Raw genomic sequence first — 22,785 nt, forward strand, 5'->3', positions numbered from 1 at the left:
AAGGGAAGGTTTGTTTCTTGAGCATTGCCATAGTAGATATGTATGCTGAATTTGGTGCTCTTTGATTGGGAGCAAGGTTCTAGGGAGGCTTCCTAGATGTATACATAGTTACATCACATTTGTCATTGTTCGATATACTATGTGATACGAGGCCGCTTTCACTGTCTACTCAGAGAGGGCATTGGACCACTGGCTAGAGTTATGAGATATCAGGATTAGAGATGCCTTGGGTTGTTTTTGCTAGAGCTGCATAGACACCTAGTACGACTCTTTATAGAGGCAGACATTCACGAAGCTCTTCAATGACCAATGCAATACTTCCTCCTCGGACAACGCCCGATGTCGGGCATCCTCAGACATTGACGACGATGATGATGATTTTAGTGTGATAATTTTAGTCTTTCACTTTACTTCATTTTATATTTGTACCCAAACATTGGATTAATTTCACAAGGATTGAATCTAATAGGTCGTTAATATAACATTTCATTTCATTTCTCTCTCTACCCTATCTCGAGCTCTAATCAAGGCGGGAAATGTCTTGCTAAACTCAGTTATGGCGCCCTCGGCCTCTAGCCTACTCCCCGCTTTTGCTGAATATTGCATAGGCACTCTTCGCCTTGCATCATTGTTTGCAGACAAAACTGCGGGCACACGCTACTGGCGCACGTCCTTCTGCTGCGCTCTACTTCTTGATGCCACTGTTGGTGACTTGAATGTGTGTAACACTACAACACAACATGGAGATATCAACGTGCGTATATCGACGAAATTAGCGGGTGTCACTATGCGCGTCGATATATGCGTTTCAATGTACGTCGATATATGCATGGAAAGGCTTTACTTCCCACGCGTATATCGACGCCTATAGCGACGCGTATAACGACGCAAAAAAAATTGGGGGGAAAAGCGAAACCCGTGAGCAACAGGGGCCATTTTCGCCTGCGCTCTGCTCAAATCTTGGCCTCCACCTGCTGCGCAAGTATTATGCCCCCCCCCCCCCCCCCCCCCCCCCCAACCCCTCTCTCTCTCTCTCTCTCTCTCTACATCGTGTGTGTGTGTGTGTAGGAAAGAGAGAGAGAGAGAGAGAGAGAGAGAGAGAGAGAGAGAGAGAGAGAGGGCGCAGTGTGTGTGTGTGTAGGAAAGAGAGAGAGAGAGAGAGAGAGAGAGAGAGAGAGAGAGAGAGAGAGAGAGAGAGAGGGCGCAGTGTGTGTGTGTGTAGGAAAGAGAGAGAGAGAGAGAGAGAGAGAGAGAGAGAGAGAGAGAGAGAGAGAGAGAGCGGTGTGTGTGTGTGTGTAGGAAAGAGAGAGAGAGAGAGAGAGAGAGAGAGAGAGAGAGAGAGAGAGAGAGAGAGAGAGAGAGAGAGGTGTGTGTGTGTGTAGGAGAGAGAGAGAGAGAGAGAGAGAGAATTAATGTATGCTTAGGAAATTAAAATTAAAGAAAAATAATTAAAGAGAGAAATGAAATGAAATGTTATATTAACGTCTTCGAAAGGCCAAAGTGACCTATGAGACATGAGACAAGAAAGTTACAATGTGATGGATCTGATACAAAGTCAGAGTAAGAAGATGACAAAATAAAATATTATGGAATCCTAAACTACTGGGTATGTACTAAACGGTTAAACCAGCTAGCTGGGATAGGTAGATCATAGGAAATCCAGCAGCTGTCGCTGGCGGATCTCATCAATCTCCTCCATGGTCAATAGTCTAACCGGGCGTTATGCATGTCGAGCCAAAGTGACCTAGCTAGATCCTCTGATGCAGCCTCTGTCGATGTTGTGTAGTCCTCTGCAGTCGTGGACGTCTAGATCTCCCTAGCTCAGTCGCTCGTTCGATCAGTAGAGAGATAGGGAAGTAGAGAGAGAGAGAGAGAGAGAGAGAGAGAGAGAGAGAGAGAGAGAGAGAGAGAGAGAGAGAGAGAGAGAGAGAGATAGGAAATAGAGAGATAGAGAAAGAGAGTTATATATATATATATATATATATATATATATATATATATATATATATATATATATATATATATAGAGAGAGAGAGAGAGAGAGAGAGAGAGAGAGAGAGAGAGAGAGGTAGGGAAGTGAAGAGCGAGACAAAGAGAGAGATAGGAAAATAAGGAAATAGAGTGAGAAAGAGAGATAGCGATTCAGCATTAACTGCATCACAAATAGCCTTTTGGGCTCATCTGCATTCCTGCTAGTGGGTGCATGATTGTTTTGTTGCCTACTGTCTGGACAGTCACGTTCAAAGTGACTTGTCTTCCACAACCCCATCATACTACATTTTCGTATTGACCTACATTATTGTGCTGCATTATTGCGCTGCGTAGTTTCATGACCTCTTGGACTCCCCTTGCCTTGAACGTTTCCTCAGCCACCACCTGTGTTCTGACCCCATCATACTACATTTTCGTATTGACCTACATTATTGCGCTGCGTAGTTTCATGACCTCTTGGACTCCCCTTGCCTTGAACGTTTCCTCAGCCACCACCTGTGTTCTGACCATGATTGTTGTTATGTTGTTGTGCTTGGTGGTTGCCTCTTTTTCGGCCTCGTCCGCGACCTGTACCACGTCCTCTTCCTCTACCTCTGTTGTTGGAAATGACCTGTTCAAAATTATTTTCACCGTGTGTAGAGAAGTCTTCCTCAAGTTTCTTCTCTTCCACAATCAATAAGGACACTAAATCTGTAAACCAGGGAATGTTTTCTCGAAGATGGATGCCTATTTTTAAATTGTTTTTACTCGGGACCCAAACCTTGGAGACAAAATTCTGCTTTATCATCATCATCGACTGTAACACCAATCGACGCAAGTGACTCACATATGTTCTTTATCTCATCGAATAGTCATTGATGGACAGGGTTTTCTTCTACGAAGTACTCAGCTCAGTCTTCAACTGCAGCTTCCTTGCCTTTGTGTTGGTCACATCCAATGACCGCAAAGTGTCCCAAAATAGAACATTTTATTTCATTTCACTTCTCTCTCTCTCTCTCTCTCTCTCTCTCTCTCTCTCTCTCTCTCTCTCTCTCTCTCTCTCTCTCTCTCTCTCTCTCTCTCAGATGTCCTGTCTCTTTCTACCTCAGTGATCTCTCTTCTCCACATGTGTGTCTTGTTCATGTGTTTGGCATTGCAGGTGTTCTAGATTGGAGTTGAGGTGTCCACTGGATCATGAGCCAGTTCTTGTCTTCATTGCATCTTTTGTTGTCACCTTTGACATGGTATCAAAGCCCTATGGTGATATGGCATCCCTAGACGCTCGGATGTGGTGCCGTTTTGGACATGACTGAGAAAGAAGAAGATTGTTGTTTTTTCTTGTTTTTCTCCAAGTTTGGGATAAATTTGGGTATGTGGATACCTTCGATCCTTTCTATGACTTCCTCGTCTTTAGTCTTGATTATCCCAACCTCTCTTCACTAAGGAGAACCCGATAAAGGTCTCAATATGTGTAGTAGTGTTGGATTGCCTTGGTTTCCTCCTAGATGGAGTCATGTTACTGTGCCTTCCTACAAGGGGAGCAAGCATGCGGATGTTGGATCCAGCAGGGGAGCTATTCATTTCCAGCTTCTTCTTCAGAGAGAGGTGTTTGGACAGTAGTAGGATCTTCTTCGTCACTTCTAAAGGAGGTTTCTGTGACTGTGTTTTCTTCGAGGAGATGGATTGGCGGATTTGCTTTGCCTTTTGCAAATGCACGTCTTTCTTGGAATTGTCGACCACACTACCTATTCAATGGGTAGCACGTTGATGATTTAATTGCACTTTTGTATCAGATTGTGGATTATGAATGACAGAGGGGGATCTCTTCCCTTGTTGAAGCAGAGGATGCTTCTTGATTTTCCATTGTCCATCTAAGGATGGAAGTTCCTGTTCCGGCTTCAGGTGACTCTTGTTCATCTAGTATGTAGCAGTTCCGGTGCATCTTCTAGTGCATGATTGGATTTGGCTTTGACAGGCAAAGAAGGATACTTCTATCTCAAGAACAACTTCTTGTTTGATCATCTGACTTCCCTAGATGAGCTTTAGGGGTGGAGCATGTGATGCCACACGGTTAGCCAACAAAGCCAACATTTAAAGGAGTCTTCTGATGGAGTTTCCATGTTCCCTCCTTCCCCAGTGGTAGTGTGGCTCTACAGATTTGGTCACCTCTTTGCCCTTTTCTGAGCTTGTCAGTATCATTTGTGGGACAGTTTATGATCCTTGTGAGCTTGTCAGGACCAGTTTGCAACCTTTGTGAATGGTTTTCTTGATGATCGACAATAGATTTGTCAAGTTCCTTTGGATGAAAGGTTTTCACTTATTGTTGATAGTTGGTGGAGACATCTAGTTCCTAATCCCGTAGTCAGCAACATTTGGGATGCTTCTTCCATACATCCCTTTGAAGAGCTCCGACCTTGGGGGTAGCCCTTTGGATGCAGATCTGACCATGGCTGGCTAGTATAGAAGGTTCTTTTCCCTTGCAGTCTTTTGCACAGCTTTCTAGCATGTTACAGATGAGCCCCAATATTCCTCACACGCTTGTTCCCCCAGCCGGTTCCTTTACCCTCCCTTTGAGCATTGGAGTCATGTTGTGTATTGGATATTGATTGCACAATTTATTTGTGGGTATATTCTTCTTAGCACAAGTACAAAGGTCAATTTCGGTGAAGATTTTAAGGAAGCAAGTTGCAACAGTGGGAGTATATGTGCTCTTCCAAGTTTGTACATAGTTTGGCATATTGTATTGGATTGTACCTCTACAGGCTTGATCTTGGCAGATGCAGAGAAGTGGCGGACAATTGGTTTGATCTCAGGAAGTTTGCTTGAGTAGCTAGGTCTTTGGACCCCGACGGTTTCTTTGGCAAACAAGATCCTCATGTGATGACTTTCAGGTCTTCCTATTCTTAGCAGTACGAGTTTACCAATGGTGTGATACTCTTTGAGTCTCGGGTTCCATGAGATTCAGGTCTTGTTGTTTAGTTATAGAGGAAGCAATTTTACTCCAAGTTGTCTCAGACTTCTTTATGGTGGTACTCATTCTCTTTTCCTAGGATTGAGCAGGAGGGGGCCTTCTTATCTTCGAGGGAGCTCTCATATTTAGCTCTCCAGCTTTCAATATATGACAATGTTTTCTCTGTTCCAATGCGGGGTTGAGTCAATTGTTACCTCAAAGTGTACTTTTGAGTATACTTCTCTTTCAGAGGGGAGCTCCCAGGTTATTATCTTCAATTGACTTCTGGTGCTCCATTCAACGGAGTACCATGCACGGTGTCTTCTAGTCCTTATATGGTGTGCTTTAGCCCACAGTGCAGTTAGTATCTTGGAATATGTTCTTCTTTAGCCATTTTGGTGGTTGCCGTCTTTCGGATTTGTGGTGTGATAGTTGCTCTTCCGAGTGCATTCAAGCAGCAACTCCTATGTTTTGTCTTCTAGATTGACCCTTGGAGACTGTATTATCCAAGACACACCTATTTCCCATTATCCTTAGACTGGCATGTTATTTTGTAGAGGTGGATAGTGGTCCTTCTCGGACCAGGAACTAGCTACAGTTAGCCATGGCATTCTTTGCAGCTGGGAGATGTTGTTCTCCTTTCTCCCAGATTTGGTTCCAGGTTCCACAGGTATATTATTTTCCTTTCGGATTCACCTACCTCATGTGATCCAGTTACACAAGGAGAGATTGTTGGAGCTTCATGACTGTTATCCTTGCTTCAGGTGTTCTCCCTTCATAAGGGAATATGGAGCCAACTTGGGAGTCAGTTTCCGCCAACTACTTCCTTTCAGTACGGATGGTTCTGTGTGCAGCAGACATGATTGACAGTGTAGTTGGTGGCTTTCGATAACACCTTGTTCTTCTCTTGCCGAGCTTGGGTGTAGGGTCTTTTGGTCTTGCTGTGTTAGCTGCACTCTCGGTATTGATGTGTGTTCCTTTTCTGCTGGATGTTTGTTCCCGATTCACTCTGAGAGTGGGGTGACATTCTCTTGGTTGGTTTTCCAGACAAAGAAGATCAATAGCAGTTTTCACTCTCAGTTCCGATGAAGTTCTTTCAGATATAGTTATGTAGTTCGTTATTCTATATGGTGGTTGGTGAGGTTCTTTGATTCTTCCTCATCAAACAGTTGATTTCTCAGTAGCCTCGTTTGTCCCATTCTTTGGACTTTCCGTAGTAGCTTGGAGATTTTGCCATGTGGTATATGATCGGAGGTGCATATTTCTGACTCTTTCCTCAAGGGTAGAGCACATTAGAGTTGCAAAATTATCCGAGTACCATTAGTTTATGCCTTTACCCTCATTATTGATGCATTCTCTTGGAGCAGTCAACAGCAGTACATTCTATAGATGATGCTACTCAACTTGCGAGTCGGTTGGCTTGAGGAGATTCTTGATAGAGCTGGATTTACTTTCAACGGACAGCATTGTACTTCCCGGACATCTTTCGAAGGTGGTGGTTGGATGATACTATGGTGTCTCTTTATAGTTGCAAATTGCTCACTCCAACTTTCTCGTACAACTTCCTTTCCATGAGCTGAGGGGGTGTTAGAGTTCAGGCACCTCTAGGAATTCGTCCAATCGGTCCCAATTTCTCCCAAGGAGAGGTGTTAGGGAGTGAGGACTATTTTGTGGCTGTGTACGGCCAATGTGAGGTAGGTTTTGCATGTTTGATTTCAAGAACCTCAAACAAAGTTGCGGCTTCTTGACACTCTAGTGGCTTCAGCTATGCTTTATGAGGTTCAAATTTGGGGACCCTCTGTGGACCACCATGGAAGGTCTGGTAGCACTGATGGATGGAGATGTATGGAGAGGCCTCTAGTCTCTATGATCTCTCGGTTGATTCAGGATAAGGCCTCAACTCCACATGTGATTATTCAAGCCGAACTAGCTGCCCCCCCTCTCGTAGTTGAGGCCCTTACTAGATCAGTTTCCTTCATGCATAATTTATGGGACCTCCCCAGAGACAGATATGCGCGGCTAGCCCTTGAGTCATCCTGACAGCTAGCGCTACAGAGGGACACAACATGCTGGTATGTGACATCATGGTTTTAGTCACATGGCTCCAGCATGGATAGACTGTCTCCATTCCAGTACTCCTTGGATGCACCCTCCCTTTCTCTCACACGAACGGGGATCACTAGACTTATACGTCAGGATTTGATTCAACTAGATACCAAAAGCACATGGATACAACAGATACAAGAGTTGGGCACGATGGATTTCTATAAAGAGCATCTTCTCCAGCTAACAGAGGATGGATATGTGATCAGACTGGCCTATATGGACATTCATTTATCCTATGGGATACAATGTGCTATTGGTCAAATGCGCACATCATCGCCTCAGCTAGAGATTGCGACTGGCAGAGTACCAGCATAGGCGAGGATATGCCAGTTGTGTCAAATAGAGCCAGAGACAGAGTTACTTCACATTTGTCATTTTCCGGTATACTATGAGATACGAGGTCGCTTTCACGAGAGGCTTTGGATGGTTGGCTAGAGTCATGGGATATGAGGATCAGACATGCCTCGGGTTGTTTTTGCTAGAGTTGCACAAACACAAGGGGAGTCTCTTGAGGAGACCAAGCAATGGGAGACATTCACAGAGGGAGATCACTGACTTCTTTCGAGCAAGGACTCAATAGCCAAATGGGCATGCTTCACAGGAGACTTCAAAGCCCACTTATAACAGAGGTATATTAGTGTACAGAGCCGCTGAGCTCCGGAGAGCGAGACGCCCACGTCTCGCTCCGCAACCACGACATCAACGAAGGCTCCATCAGAGGATCGGGACTATTTTAGCACAATATGGGAGACGCCTAGTACGACTATTTACAGAAGCGAACATAGACGAAGCTCTTCAACGACCAATGCAATACTATCTCGGTCAACGCTCGATGCCGAGCATGCGGGGTTGATGATGAGGATGATGATTTTAGTCTGACGATTTTAACCTTTTAGTTTAGTCTTTCACTTTACTTCATTTTATTTTTGTACCCAGACATTGGATTAGATCCACAAGGATTGTATCGGTTTGGTCTCACAGGTCATTTTGGCCTTTTGAAGATGTTTATTATAACATTTCATTTCATTTCTCTCTCTCATTCTTAGATATCCTGTCTCTTTCTAGCTCAGTGATCTCTCTTCTCCACATGTGTGCCTTGTTCATGCGCCAAGGAGGAGCCACCCGAAATTGCAATTCACCCTCCATTGACATCTAATACAAACAGGAAGCCAAAACCAAACTCTTGCCAAAAACAAATATGGGTACCAAAGAAGATACTCAGAACTCACAACTGCCATACCAAAATCTGAATTCGAAAGCAACAACCTCAAGGACTACCAGTCCACAATTTCTACACACAACAAATAGCAAGTTTCAATGAACTAGTATCGAAGGGTCAATGGTGGAGACCAACACAAAGAACAATCACAAAGACCAAATACTGAACAGCTTGGCTTCACAAACTCTATTGACCATCACAGAGGCATTGCAGGTGTTCTAGATCGGAGTCGAGGTGTCGACCAAATCACGAGCGAATTCTTGTCTTCATTGAATCTTCTGCTGCCACCTTCATCCAAAGAGTACTGAAATGGGGGTAGTCTATCCATACTAAAACCATGCAGCTCGAACCAAGATGCCATCTGTGCATGCCAACATGATCTATCTCCCTGTGATGCCAGTTGTCATGAAGACTCGAGGCTAATCAAGTGTATCTAACTCAAGGGAGAGTCCGGGTGCTATGTATAAAAAAGATTGTTCGAGTGAGCGCCTCCACTACCAACGGAGGGCCAACAAGCTCCTCCCTAACAATCTCATGTCGTACTGAGGCCTTGACCCTAATCATCCGAGCGATCATAGAAACCAAAAGCCTCTCCATACATCTCTAGCATCAGCACTACCAATTTTGCTATGATAGTCCATTGAGGGTCCCAATATCTCCACTCCGTAAAGCATGGCAGAATTCACTAGAGTGTCAAAGAGCTAGAGCTTTGTTGGAGGTTCTTGGAAATGAACTAGTGAACACATCCTCTACAGTCTCACTAATGTTGCATAAGCTTTCGGCAATCTCGTCTCTGCTGCTCTCCTCAAGCAAAATACTTGACCACTGAAGACCACCCCGAGATAGGTATATGCATCTGTATACTCCACGGTCTCTATCCTGGGCAAACACATGCAATGCATCCAACTGACGCTTAATCCCCTTTGAAGAGTTTGAAATCAGCACAAAATCATCAGAGAGAGACTTTTTATTAACCTCTCAAAGAGCGGCAATGTGGCCTATGAGACCAAAAGTATACATACAATGATAATGTATCTTTAATCCAAGAGGAATAGAAAAATTAGCCTAAATATAAGGCTTTAAATTGCCCATCAAAAAGTACATTTATGATCCCAAATACAAGACATCAATGAAAAACTCTCTCAAGGTATCTTTCATGGGAAAATGTATGTGTATGATTAAGATGCCTTGGCATCTTTCTCCTATGGCACTCAAGTAATAGCTCCAATCTAATCCGACTATGATGCGAGGTCTCTAGGTCTCCTCCCAAGTGGGCCTGGCATGGGTATCCGCCCCGCTGAGAGACTATCAACCATGATACCCCAAGAAGATGAAACCTCTCCATGCAGTGTCCTTGTTGATGTCGATAAATGTTGTGTGGTGCCAATAGTCGTACTCATAATCGAGCATGTAGCCATAAAGAAGTCGGTGATCGTGCTTTACTTGGAAGGGCCTTGCTGGTGAGGCTCTTTTCCTGTACAGTAATTGTTCGACATCTCTAGAGCTCCAAGAGGAAGAACCCCAAACATCTCTCATCCTCACACTGCATGACTTGCCATAGTCGCCCAAAACCCTCAATGGTATCTCCCTCGGATGTCATAGTACACGGTACCTCTGCAAATGTAATGCTCCTCTGTCTCTGGCTCCCTCTCACATAGCTAGCATAACCATCTGCCTGTCTCTATCCTCAACTGATGTGATGAGGTGCATCTCTATCCTCAGTGGTCATTGACAGGCAGGTGTCGTCTCAAACATGACCAATAAACGTTTTTTTTTCATTAACCATGTATAGGAGCTTATCGTTCTTCATGACTATGGTGCATAAAAGAATGGCAATACACCCATACATGGTTTTTTGAGTGATAATCCAACTTTTTGACGAATACTGTTTTTAATCTTCAGTAAGATTAGCAACCATAATTTTTCTCAAGTCAGCGAATGACTACATAGCTTGAGTCTTGGCCAATAGTTTCAGTATATCCTAACATCTGAGGACACCACAACACTACCAGCCTCACACTTCCTCAGAATTGCCTGCGTAGCCTTTGAGCCACTCTGCAACAGATGTTGTGAAACTTTTTAAGAGGTAAGCCCTCTTCATGGCGACCTCAATCTTTACATCCATACTATCCTACAGTCCTTGCCATCAAGGTTCCAAAAAAGGGTTCTTGCCAATCCACGAGTTTGCAGAAGACCTGTCAACCTCCTTATGTACATTTCTGCCAGGGTCTATACATAATCTTCAAACCACCTCCGACTGTAAGGGTTCAGCTTATTGTCCAAATAGCTATTTTCCTTGCTTTTGACCATAAAGCCCTAAGATACTCCTGCTGGATACCGACAATGTGGCTTTAAAGGATCATCACTTAGGTGGCAAAACTTCGGAATAGCATATGTTGTTGTGTACAGTAACCAGTTGCCCATAGAGTTCTTGATAAAGCATGGCTACATTTCAGAAGTAGTCTTTGCAAGAGCAAGCTCCATCCTTGAATCGATGGACGCGATATGTATCTATGACGATAATTTCCCGACCTTCAAGCTTCGATATAACCTTTGTAGCACTATGGCAGTCCATACAGACTCGAAGGTTCTTTGCTACCCTTATTGGTGTGCCAGGAGGTGTACTTATAAGGCCAAACGCAATTGCAAGCTTCTCACAATGCCCACATAAGTAGTCCTCCTTATCCTCGTCTGATAAATGCTGCTGCAACATTGCATGTGTTTGTGGCAAGCAGCCCGTGTCTTTCATTTCCGCAGCCAATCTCCTCAGCTTTCTATAAATATCCAATATGCGAGGATGAGCTCTATCTCCAACAGAAAAATTATGCACCTTGTCATCAACTTCTATAAAAGACTTTCCTGGTTTTTTCCACGCCCGTGCAGCTATCCTCTGCTTCTTCAAAGCTTCTACCTCCTCCCACATGCCAGCATCAGCATAAATGTTTCCCATTAGCACATAACTAGAAGAGAAAGTCTTATCAATGGCTATCATACGTTCAAAACATCGCCGTCCAAGCTCCACTTTGCTATGAACTCGGCAATGAGTTAGTAATGAGGTCCAACCTGTCAGATTAGATTTGAAGGGAAGGCTATCAAGCAACTCTTCTGCTTGTTTCAGACGGCCTGCACGAGACAACAAATCAACCACGCAATTGCAGTGATCGATAGTAGGTGAAATGCCATGATCATCCGTCATGCCAATTAAATGCTGAGAAGCTTCATCAAGCAAGCCCTTACGACTGCATGCCGCAAGAATGGAAACGAATGTAACGTTATTGGGTTTCAAGCCTTCTTGTTCCATGCCCTGGAAATATTCTAGTGCCGACTGGAAATCATTATGCTGAGCGTGACCTGCAACCATAGTACTCCAGCTTACTGAATCACGGTGTTTCATCTTCGTGAATACCTCATTTGCGTCCTCCATGCTTCCACACCTTGCATACATGTCAAGAAGAGCATTCCCAACCTCTATATCCAGCTCACAACCAAGTTTGCGGGTACAAGCATGTATCACCTTGCCCAGTTTCAGTGCAGCTATGCTGGAACATGCTTTTAAAATGCTAATGCAAGTGACTTTATCTAATTCTAAGCTACGTGCACAAATCTTCTCATACAAACACACTGCTTCTTGGCCATGCCTGTGTAGAACATAGCCTGCAATCATTGCATTCCAGGTCACAATATCGTCTTTTGAACAGCCATCAAACACCTTGACCGCATCCTCAATACTGCCACAATTTGAATACATATGTATAAGAGTGCTTCCCATTATATCATCCAGTTCACAGCCATTCCTAATAATATAAGAATGAAGAGCTCTTCCCTGTACAAGATCAGCTGTGGTAGAACATGCCTTCAAAACGATAACAAGAGTAGCTCTATCTGGCACTGTACCCAGGTCCTGCATTTTACAAAAGAGTTCAAATGCTTCTTTGCTGTTTCCACAGTCAGAATAACCTTCTAACATAGCATTAAACCTTACAAGACTTGTATTTGGAGCCTTCATGAATACTCGCCCTGCATCAAGCAAGCTCCCGCACTTACCATACATGTCCACAAGAGTGTTAATAACAAACTCAGAACCATCATAAGCCCCTTCAATGATCTGGCTATGAATCAATTTCCCCTCATCGACAGCTTTTATTCTGGAGCATGCTTTTAATATGCTAACAAAAGTGTGAGCATTAGGTTTGAACTTTCTCTGCTTCAGCAGCTCTTTGTAAAGTTCAAGAGCATCCTCTCCTTGCTCATGTTGTACATATGCCCCAAGCATTGTACTCCAAGTGATCACATTATGACGGGACAATCTGTCAAAAACTCGGCGGGCATCTGCAAGACAGTGACATTTGGCATACATATCAATGAGTGTGGCCCCCATGAATTCATCTGCCTCACTGCATGCTTCAATAAAATGGCTATGAATCAGTTTTCCTGGAATGTATGCATTGGAGCATGCCTTTAAAATAGATGCAAACATGACATCATTGGGAACAACACTGCTTTGATGTAGATGACTATAGAGCTCGAGTGCAGCTTCACTCTCTCCGTTCTGAGCATACCCTGCAACCATGGCACTCCATGTCACTATGCTCCGCTTTGGCAACTTGTCAAAGACCCTGCGCCCATCATCAACACTTTTGCATTTACAATACATGTCAATCAGAGTGTTCCCTACATAGACCATGAGTTCGGAATCGTCCTCTATAACCTGTCCATGTATTAATCTCCCTCTTTCTATATCTCCTGCAAGAGCGCATGCTTTCAACACTGTTGTATAAGCAAATTCATCTAGCTGACAGCTAGACTGTAGCATTTGACTGTACAGGTTGAGAGCCTCTTTGTATTGCCCATGTTTAACATGAGCTGAAATGATTGCTTTCCATGCAAACTCCGTCGACTCACTTATACCGTTGAATATATCATTCGCTTCAGACAGACTCCCACAAGCTGCAAACATGGCAATAAGATGGCTTCCTAAGAAGGAGTTTTGTTGAAAACCTGCCCTGGCAATAGAGACTCTCACTTCCCTAGCAAGAGTCAGATCTTGTTTGTCAATGCATGACTGTATCATCCCATAATAAGCGCTGATAGGAACAGGAGCTCCCTGCTGCTCCATATATGATGCAGCGTTCACAGCCTCCAAAACTTTACCCTCTTCACAAAGCTTGCGCAAGTTCTCGAGAAAAGGAAAGGTGGGGTTACTGTGCACCACTCTGCACACCAACATGTCACCAGCTTCAACTTTAAAGACTCTACACCCTGCAGAGCTAGCTTTATTTAATTAACTAAAAACTGTGAGAATTACCCGGAGCTCAAATGACGACAGATTGAAGACATCAGTGCATGACTTTGGGTTTCAATGTCTTCAAAAGGTTCTAAAACGTATGCTCCTTTGCCGGCCTCCCCACACACCAGAGTGGAGCTGCTTGAAACAGCAATCAAGCGAACAATGACTATAAACCAATGTTAGGTTGTAGCGTACAATAATACTCTCAAAACATTGCGGTGTAATAAATTAGTGCTACCTTGTTTAATGTCTTAAAATTAGAATCATCAGAGCCTTGCTGTTGCCGCTTTTGTATCTGTATATCCATCAAGCGATCAAAGAGGTAAACAAACCCACACATTTTTATCAAGTACAAGGCTAGCAGGCATGCTGAAGCTACATGGTAACCTCACTGGATGCCCACAACCATGTCACAATAACCAGCTACTTAATCAGTACAATTGTTGCCTACAAAGAGGTTTAAGTAAGGTGCATAGTAACATAGGCTTTCCCGGACTCAATCAAATACAGTACCCCCCACACGCAACATAGAGCTGTCACCTGTGCATGAGACTTGACTTAACGTCCCCTCAATCCACCTTTGAAAATTAACTATAGCAGTTAAGAAGGATAATGTATATGCTTTTATTATCATCAGAAAGACTTGAATGTAACCAAAACAAATTGTGAGAGAGGTTTTTCAAGATTGCAACTTCCTTCCATCCAATATACAATTCCAAACTAACAGTGTTCTTGTGAATTCTAACATTCTGTAGGTGGGTGCATCAAGTCTGGTGAATCTTGATAGGGAGGTTTTTCAAGATTGGAAGTTCCTTCCATCCAATATCCTTCCTGAAGAAACGCCTCACTGAAGCTCCTACTTTGGTTGCTCTAGATTGATCAGTCACTTTCCATGTACATATTCATGCTAGCTTGACTATTGTCGGGGTTCTCCTCACTCGGCCTAGCACAAAGAGCCTAGCACAGAGTATAAGTTGGATCGCCCGGTTTACTACACCATTTGGCTTTTGACCAGAGCTGAGAAATGAAATAAAATGAAACGTTGTATTAAACGTCTTTAAAAGGCCAAAATGACCTATGAGACCAAACAGTGTCACGTGCACATCTAACCCTGTGTGCATGTGGACAAGCTACTTCAGGTCTAGGGTTCAAATCAGCCTAGGAAGTGTTCTGGCACCTTTGTGAGTCTATTCGCAGGCCATGCATGTCCAGGCACTTAAAGTAGTTGCATATCCTCTGGTTGCACACAGCATGATCATCAAAATTACAGTCGGTAGTCATCATGAGCATTTTACAGTGCATAGAACCTATTTTCCCTATTTTAGCCATTTTTCACTTATTATTAATAAGTGACTTTGTTGGAAAACCGGGTAGGGCAATTTGACTCCGGCAATATATAAGAAAAGCTAGCGCTAGCAGTATCTGGTAGAAGAGGCAGCAGGGACGAAGTGTTCGACAGTGCACCTTCTCAGCAAGACCCCCCGGCACACAACCTAGCATTACTAATCGCAGATTTCAGCATCTGCGTTTTCAGCGCATCGTCGTCTCATCGTCATCATCGCCGTCGTCACCAACATAGAGTCGGAATTCAGCAGATACAAGATTTGCAGATTTCAGCCCTTAGCGTTTTCAGATTTCAGCCCGTCTTGTCAGCGTTCTCATCGTCGGCAATTCCATTGCATTTAGACCATTGTACGAGATTTGTGCAATCGATAGCATAGACCTCTCTCGCCATAGAGAGTGGGGCCCTTGGAGGAGGGTTTGACAACATTCTGGTGTCGTATTCTTCTCTCTCTATCTCTCAATCTCAGTACCTTCATGCATAGTGTTTACCCACTTTGTTTGTGATCATTTGCACTCTCTCACTAAAGGAACAGAAGGCTCTCCCTTCCGTAAGTAAAAGGAACCCTTGAGCACAGTTCAGAGCACTCATCTTGAGCAAAGTTCAACATTCACTTCCGCTGCACCTTACATTGGTATCAGAGCTTTGGCAGTGTTCTGTATCACTCAAGGAAAGAACCACAAGAATTTTTTTTGCTTGTTGCGGTCGCACGTAACCCAAGTCCAGTTGGGCGTATCGTGTTTTTGAAGAGTGACAGGAAACCCAAGAAAGAAGGGCTTGTCCAGCCTCCCCTTGTTTCTCTTTTTACTCATTGAGAGCGGATCGTGCACTTAGCGTCCGGCCAATCAACGTGAGGTGGGAAAAAGTAACCTTGGTGTGAGCGCAAGGCCGCCAAGGGGTGCGCCCGCTGGAAAGAGAATAGCTCGGGTAAGAGAAGATCCTTCTCTCACACAGATTGCAAGCTAAAGAAGAACCTCGAGAACCTCAAGAACTCAAGGACCCAAGAACCACAAGAACCCAAGTTCCTCGCGAACTCAAGAACTCATGTATGGTCATCACCCAAAGCAAAATGGATACTTTGCGTGGAGGTGATGAGCATGGAAGTGGCGAAGAAGAATTTTCCCCACCAAGAGATTTTTCCGACCCTCCCCCCTCTCCATCTACGCCACGGTTTGCACCAAATTCGATGGAGACTTTGGTCAAGTCGATGATGGACATGATGCTACAACAAGAGGCGCAACGCGCCACCTTTGATCGCGAGCGTGAGCAAGCACGCGTGGTGGCCGAAGAAAGACGGTTAGCCTTGGAGCGTGAGCACGAGCAAGCGCGCTTGGCGGCCGAAGACAGAAGGGTAGCCTTGGAGCGTGAGCGTGAGCGTGAGCGTGAGCGTGAGCGTGAGCGTGAGCGTGAGCGTGAGCGTGAGCAAGTGCGCTTGGCAGCCGAAGAAAAACGAGCGGCCTTGGAGTTAGAGCGTGAGGCGCAGAGAGATCAACACATGCAAGAGTTGGTCCTACAGATACTTACCTCGAAACTCGAGCCAGTCAAAGATGTTGCTAGTTCATCAAGTAGCAGAGACTCAAACTCCAACAACCCCGTCACAGAGAAGATCACGTTCAGTCTAACCAATCTTCCTCTAGTCTCTCGAAAAAGAACACTCACAATGAATATAAGGGTAAAGCTAACACAATTGCTCAACCTAAGCTCACTCCATATGGAAAAGCAGCACAAGGAATTTTAGGAGGATACATCATGTCAGAAGAACAAGTCATTTATTCTAAGGTCGATGTTATCATTGTCACATCAAGGGTCATATAAAGAAAACATGTCCTAAGATTGAATCTAGCGAATCTAAAGACCCCCCACAGAATCCACATCCTCTGTTAATGCCATAAATGAGAACACGAGTGTGACCCAAGTTTCTCATGAAACTCCCATTGATGAGTCTCTCATTAAGTGTTATGGTCATGTTTTGTCATATTGTTTGATCCAGGCTGTATGCATGATGTGATTAGTGACTCTCTTGTCGAAAGAGCCCGCTTCGAGGTTAGCAAGACATCTCCTTTCGAGGTGTCGGGCTTCGCTCCAGTATGGACTCTCTCATTACACGAGAGTGCCTTGATGTGTTATTCACGGTTCAACAAGTGTCCTTCCGCAAAAAATTTGTAGTATCTTCTCTTTCAGCATGTGATATGCTTTTAGGCATTCGATAAATTCGTGAGCATAACCCTCTCATTGATTGGGCAGCCAATACTTTTACTTTCGATGTCAAAAGTAAATCTCCCATTGTCATTCATGGGAAGGAAGTTGTTCATTCTTCATCTCTCATTTCTAATGTACAGGCGAAGATTGAAAAGAATCAGGAGAAGAAGACTCTCTCAGTCTTGTCTTCTCCAAAGCACGACACATATGATTTGCATGATAAAGATAATCATTCACAATGATGATGATTTGCATGATAAAGATGTGATTGTTCACAATGATGATGGTTTAGTTGATGCTTTTTCTAGTAAAGCTAACCTCATTGCAGATTCAATCAATCACAAAGAACCGACCTTGGCTCTCGATTCAAGATCTAAGGAGCCCCCACAGGAAGTATTGTGTATGCACATGATTAGTCAGTACGCATTGTTCAAGTGTTTCATTTGTGACGGTTTCTTGTACTTTCATCACCGTCTTTATGTGTTCCCTTTCCACAGGAATGCCATATTGTACGATGCACATGATTCACTCATGAATGAGCACGGATTTATGCGGATTTCTATCAAAACAACCAAAAGTTTGCATGACAGTCTTAGAAAGAGCACAAGAAAAGTTTTCCATCAAGCATCGGTATTTACATTGTGATTTGCCACAGTTGATAGATTTAGATTAGAAAGTCAAGACTCGACCTCATTTTTTGCGTGTGTTTGGTGAACGTCTTGGCACTCCGTCGCTTTGTTCATCTACATTGCATGCACAGTCTTTTAGGAAGAATAGTATTTCTCCAATCACTCTACATGGAATGGGTATGTTCATGATTTTGTGTTGGAAGTGGTTTCAGGAATTTTCCTCCTCGAAGATTCTTAAAGAAGGTGGACCTACGTCCATAGACGCAATTGGACCATTGAAGCAGCCACAGATCGCTCTGTATCGCTTTCGGCACGGCCCAAAGAAGCAAGCGTTGCAGACCTTTATGAAGTTCAAGTATCGCACGACCCACGCATCAGAGTGGCCGGCAAAGAGTCCTTCACAGGATTCCAGATATTGTTGGCGATCTCCCTCGACGCCATACAGTTCAGTACCAGTACCTCACTTTAAAAAGGAGGGGATGTTACGTGCACATCTAACCCTATGTCCATGTGGACAAGCTACTTCAGGTCTAGGGTTCAGGTCAACTTAGGAAGTGTTATGGCACCTTTGTGAGTCTGTTCGCAGGCCGTGCATGTCCAGGCACTTAGAGTAGTTGCATATCCTCTGGTTGCACGCAGCATGATCATCAGAATTACAGACAGTAGCCATCATGAGCATTTTTCAGTGCATAGAATCTATTTTCCCTATTTTAGTCATTTTTCATTTATTATTAAGAAGTGACTTTGTTGGGAAACTGGGTAGGGCAATTAGACTAAGGCAATATATAAGAAAAGCTAGCGCTAGCAGTATCTCGCAGAAGAGGCAGCAGGGACCAAGTGTTCGACAGTGCACCTTCTCAGCAAGAACCTGTCACAAAGTGATGACGCGGCGGACAGCAGAAACCCTAATTTCTGTCAAAAACCCTAAAATTCCTGCAAACCCTAATTTTTGCCAAAAACCCTAAATTCCGGAAATCGCGGAGGCGGATTATTAAAAAAAAAAAAAAATCTTTTTTTTTTTTTGGAAAATGATGAGCGACGCGAATTTTGCTTTTGCTTTTTTTTTTTAAAAAAAAAGAGAAAAGACTCTCTAAGAGAGAGAGAGAACTGATGCTTTTGATTTTAAAAGCTTTTGGGGCTCTGCTTTTGGGCATCCCTTGTAACCTTTAAATTAGTGGTGAGGGCCTCACTTCTCAGAGCATCTAGACGCAGAGTCTGAGAGTGAAACCCTAACCGCTCTCTTGTACTTTGATGATTGTTTAATACAAAAAGAAATACCGAAAGGGGCGCCAGTCTTTGGGGCCAATATCTCTAGGCACGGAACTCCGCCGGGCCAGTGCAAATCTATTGTGATCTGTGAATTGTTTTGAAGTGGTTATTTGGTGCTGTCGCGGTTGATTCTTGACTTGGAGTGTCCAAGTTTGTTACAGTGGTATCAGAGCACGGCCGATTTCTCTTCTACGGGAAATCCGATCCCCGAATTTTTTTCCGCGGCACCTATGGCTTCAAGCAATGATCAGTCGACTCCCTCTGCATCTGGAGATGCGGGCTGGGATCACAACGAAGATTCAGACAGAGAGTATGGCCCGCCTCGGCCTACTCAGGCGGAGCAAACAGAGATGGAGCGTCGTCAATTGATTGGCGATGCAACAAAGATGATGCTCAATTTTGCCAAGGACCCGAAGATGGTAAAATATATGAACTAGACCTCTTTGAAAGAGGTACAGATGGAGTGGTAGAGAACCACAACACCACTCCCGAAACCTGCTCTCAAGAAACCTTTTGCCTCCAAGAAATATACGGAGAAGGAACTGGAGAACGTGGTTGATGCACGGATTGCTCAGCTTTTCGACGTGCAAAAGAAAGGCAAAAAGGACGGCAAAAAGCAGAACAAAGGTACTGACTTCCCGGGATATTTGGGTCGTCAGTCAACATTCGACAAAGCAAAGAAACGGAAGAAGCGTGTTCGATATGAAGGAGTACCCAGTTCTTCTTCTTCTTCTTCTGACAGTTCTTCTAGCTCCTCGGATTAGAGCGAAGAAGACAGAAAAAAAGCAAAAAGCGAAGCAAGACACAAAGCTTCGGAACGGGCAAGAAAAAGGCAAAGAAGGCTACATCTCGCCCAGAGACTGACAGTTCTACTGAGGACTCGTCTGCAGAAAGCTCAGATTCCGATGACGGAAAGTTTTATGCGAACAAGAAGAATTTTTACAAAGCAAACGAGTATGACTTTCTCGAAGATAAAAGCAAGAAAGTCCGAGAGTTTAAGGAAGGTGGCCACCCGATCATGTTTGATACTTTTTCAGGATACTCAGATGCTTCGAAGGCTTTGTCTTTTATACAGCAGTTTGACATCGCTTTCGCGGGAGGACGCTATTCAGAGCACTCCAAGATTCGGAGAGCTGCCTCTTACTTTAAGGGGAATGCCCGTACTTGGTGGTCCACGCTTCTATTAAGCAAGACTGTGCCAGTTACATGGCTGAAATTCAAGAGGCTTTTTATTTCTTCTTGGTTGACTCAAGAGTTTGAGCAAGATATACGAGCTGCTTGGAACCATCTCCGGATGACCAAGAGCGATACAGTGAATTCTTATTGTGAAAGATTCTGGAGCTCTTTTCTACCCGCCTCTTCATTCAAGAAGATCTCATTCAGAGAGCAGATTGAGCAGTTTACCTTGGGTCTACCTACAGAGATCCGAGATCACTGCTTGGAACAGAAGTCAGCTTCTATTCAGGAGTTGATGAGTCATGCGAAGCGGGGCTTTGCCATTCACTCTGGCAGTTTGACCTACCCCACAGATGAGGCCATGACACAACGAGCCGCATAGACTTCTGGGAATGAAAGTAGAATGAAAAAGAGCAACCCAGAGAAAAAAAAAAAGGATGCACGACCCAAGCTTACTCCTGAGGAGAGAGCTCGCTTCATCAGAGAGGGGAAGTGCTTTGGATGCAGGGAACATGGACATATTTCCGCGAAGTGCCCTGATACGGCACAGAAAGAACAGCATGATGAAAACGACGACAGGTCTGAGAGTTCGAGAGCAGCTGAGGAACGTGGCAGAAAAGGCAGATAGAAAAGCAGAACTGGTACCACATGGTGTGGGACCTGCACCGAATCTAATGAATGAAAGTACAAACTTTGCCGCTTTCGGGGCAAAGCGAAGGATCAGGAAGCTCTTTTGAAGGAGCCAAGGCCAACTTCTTTTCACTTGGAATTGGCGGCTCGATTTGGAACTACGCCCGATTTTCACTTGGAATTGGCGGCTCGATTTGGAACTACGCCCGACAGACTGACGCCACAGGCGGAGGTAGTTCCACTGGCACCCAGATGGGATGTTGCCATTACACCGAGCATTGGCAAACTTTGTTTGCAATGACAGGGGTGTTCAGGGCACGCGAGTGACGTTCTACTCGGGATCCCTTGGTACCACAAGAACTACGCCGTGGTTGACTACCGGGCCGAGAAAGCGACTTTGATAAATGAAGGGCTTAGAGATTGTACTTGATGAACTTCAGTTTTCTTACTCATTCTTTTGGGAGAACTGAACGATGGATAAAAGTTGAATATGTTTTGACCTGAAGAAAAGAACGCCAAGATTTTTTTTCTCCACGCTCATGCCGATTGCTTTTGAGAGGGCCTGAAGATCATACCATTGATCTGATATCTGGAAACACGCCACCGAATCGGCCACCTTATCGTGTGAGCCGAGTACAGAATGAAAAGATTATGAACTCAGTGAAAGACCTCTTGGAAAAGGGTCTTGTCCAGCCTAGTACTTCACCGTATTGCTCTCCAGTGTTGTTGGTTTTGAAGAAAGACAGATCTTGGAGAATGTGCATCGATTATAGCACTCTCAACGAAATCACCATCAAGAACAGATTTCCGATTCCTAGGATCGATGATATACTCGACAGGTTACAGGGATCCTCGTGCTTTAGCAGGATTGACTTGAAGAGTGGATATCATCAGATCAGGATAGCACCAGGAGATGTCTACAAGACAACTTTTCGGACGACTTTTGGGTTATTTTTTGGTGATGCCTTTTGGCTTAACCAATGCTCCTGCGACATTTAACGGGATGATGGATAGGATTTTTCGAGAGTACAGGCTATTTGTTGACACTTTCTTTGACGACATCATTGTTTTCTCCAAGAATGAGGCAGAACACAGAGATCATCTGCTTCAAGTCTTTCAGGCATTACGAGATCACACATTAGTGATTAATGCTACGAAAAGTGAACTTTTCCTACCAGAGATACATTTTTTGGCAGCAGGAGTGCAAATGAACCCGGCCAAGATAGAGACTATCCGTGATTGGCCCGATTTGAGGAATGTCCATGAAGTTAGAAGCTTCTTGGGACTGTGTTCGTACTACAGGCGGTTCATACGAAAGTTTGCAGAGGTTGCTTCCCCTTTGCATACCTTGACACAGAAAGGAGTACCTTTTCCGTGGGGACCCACAGAGGTGACTGCCTTTCGGACATTGAAAGAGAAATTGACTACGGGACCAGATTTGACTTTGCCGGACTTGCAGAAGTCCTTTGAAGTATATTGTTATGCTTGTGGTCGTAGTTTGGGTGCGGTCTTGATGCAAGAAGGCCATGTCATAGCTTACGAGAGCCGTTTGTTCTCTAGGCCGGAGATGACAGCACAGATCTATGGGAAAGAGCTTTTGGCGGTTATCCACGCTCTTACTCAGTGGCGGCATTACCTACTCGGAGCGGATTTCATTGTCTTTACAGACCATCAGAGTTTGCGCTACTTCTTGTCACAGAAGCAGCTTTCGGAAAAGCAGATGCGGTGGGTGAACATCTTGTCACAGTTCCACTTCCAGATTGTCCATGTGCAGGGACAGAAGAATGTAGTGGCAAATGCTTTGTCTCGGAAACCGTTGGTTCTGGCTATTTCCGCGATACATCATAGGAGCTTCGAGGATATGGTCGATCAATATGCCACAGATACAGGTTTTGCAGATATTTTCACACGGATACGGGATGGGGAGACAGTAGCTGGATACTCCCTTCGGGAAGGCTACTTGATGAAAAAGACTATGTTGTGCGTTACACAGCCGTTGAGGGAAA

The 22,785-nt window shown here is 44.2% G+C and overlaps 1 protein-coding gene across 3 annotated transcripts in view; it reads right to left on the bottom strand.

Moving 5' to 3' along the window:
- Positions 1 to 8,320: 8,320 nt before the first annotated feature.
- The window catches only part of LOC147453492 (pentatricopeptide repeat-containing protein At3g03580-like), a 48,847-nt gene continuing 34,382 nt past the window's right edge, over positions 8,321 to 22,785 (bottom strand). For all 3 annotated transcript variants that reach the window (XM_086515668.1, XM_086515667.1, XM_086515666.1), the window contains 3 exons: positions 13,773 to 13,829; positions 13,553 to 13,669; positions 8,321 to 13,460 (listed from right to left, as the gene is read on the bottom strand). In XM_086515668.1, the coding sequence (XP_086371794.1) occupies positions 10,700 to 13,460; positions 13,553 to 13,584 (2,793 nt within the window). In that variant the 5' untranslated portion in view covers positions 13,585 to 13,669; positions 13,773 to 13,829 and the 3' untranslated portion in view covers positions 8,321 to 10,699. The remainder of the gene's footprint in view (positions 13,461 to 13,552; positions 13,670 to 13,772; positions 13,830 to 22,785) is intronic.

The sequence above is a fragment of the Adiantum capillus-veneris genome, chromosome 7, assembly GCF_014529385.1.
Source record: "Adiantum capillus-veneris isolate H3 chromosome 7, ASM1452938v2, whole genome shotgun sequence".
Classification (NCBI taxonomy): Eukaryota; Viridiplantae; Streptophyta; class Polypodiopsida; order Polypodiales; family Pteridaceae; genus Adiantum; species Adiantum capillus-veneris.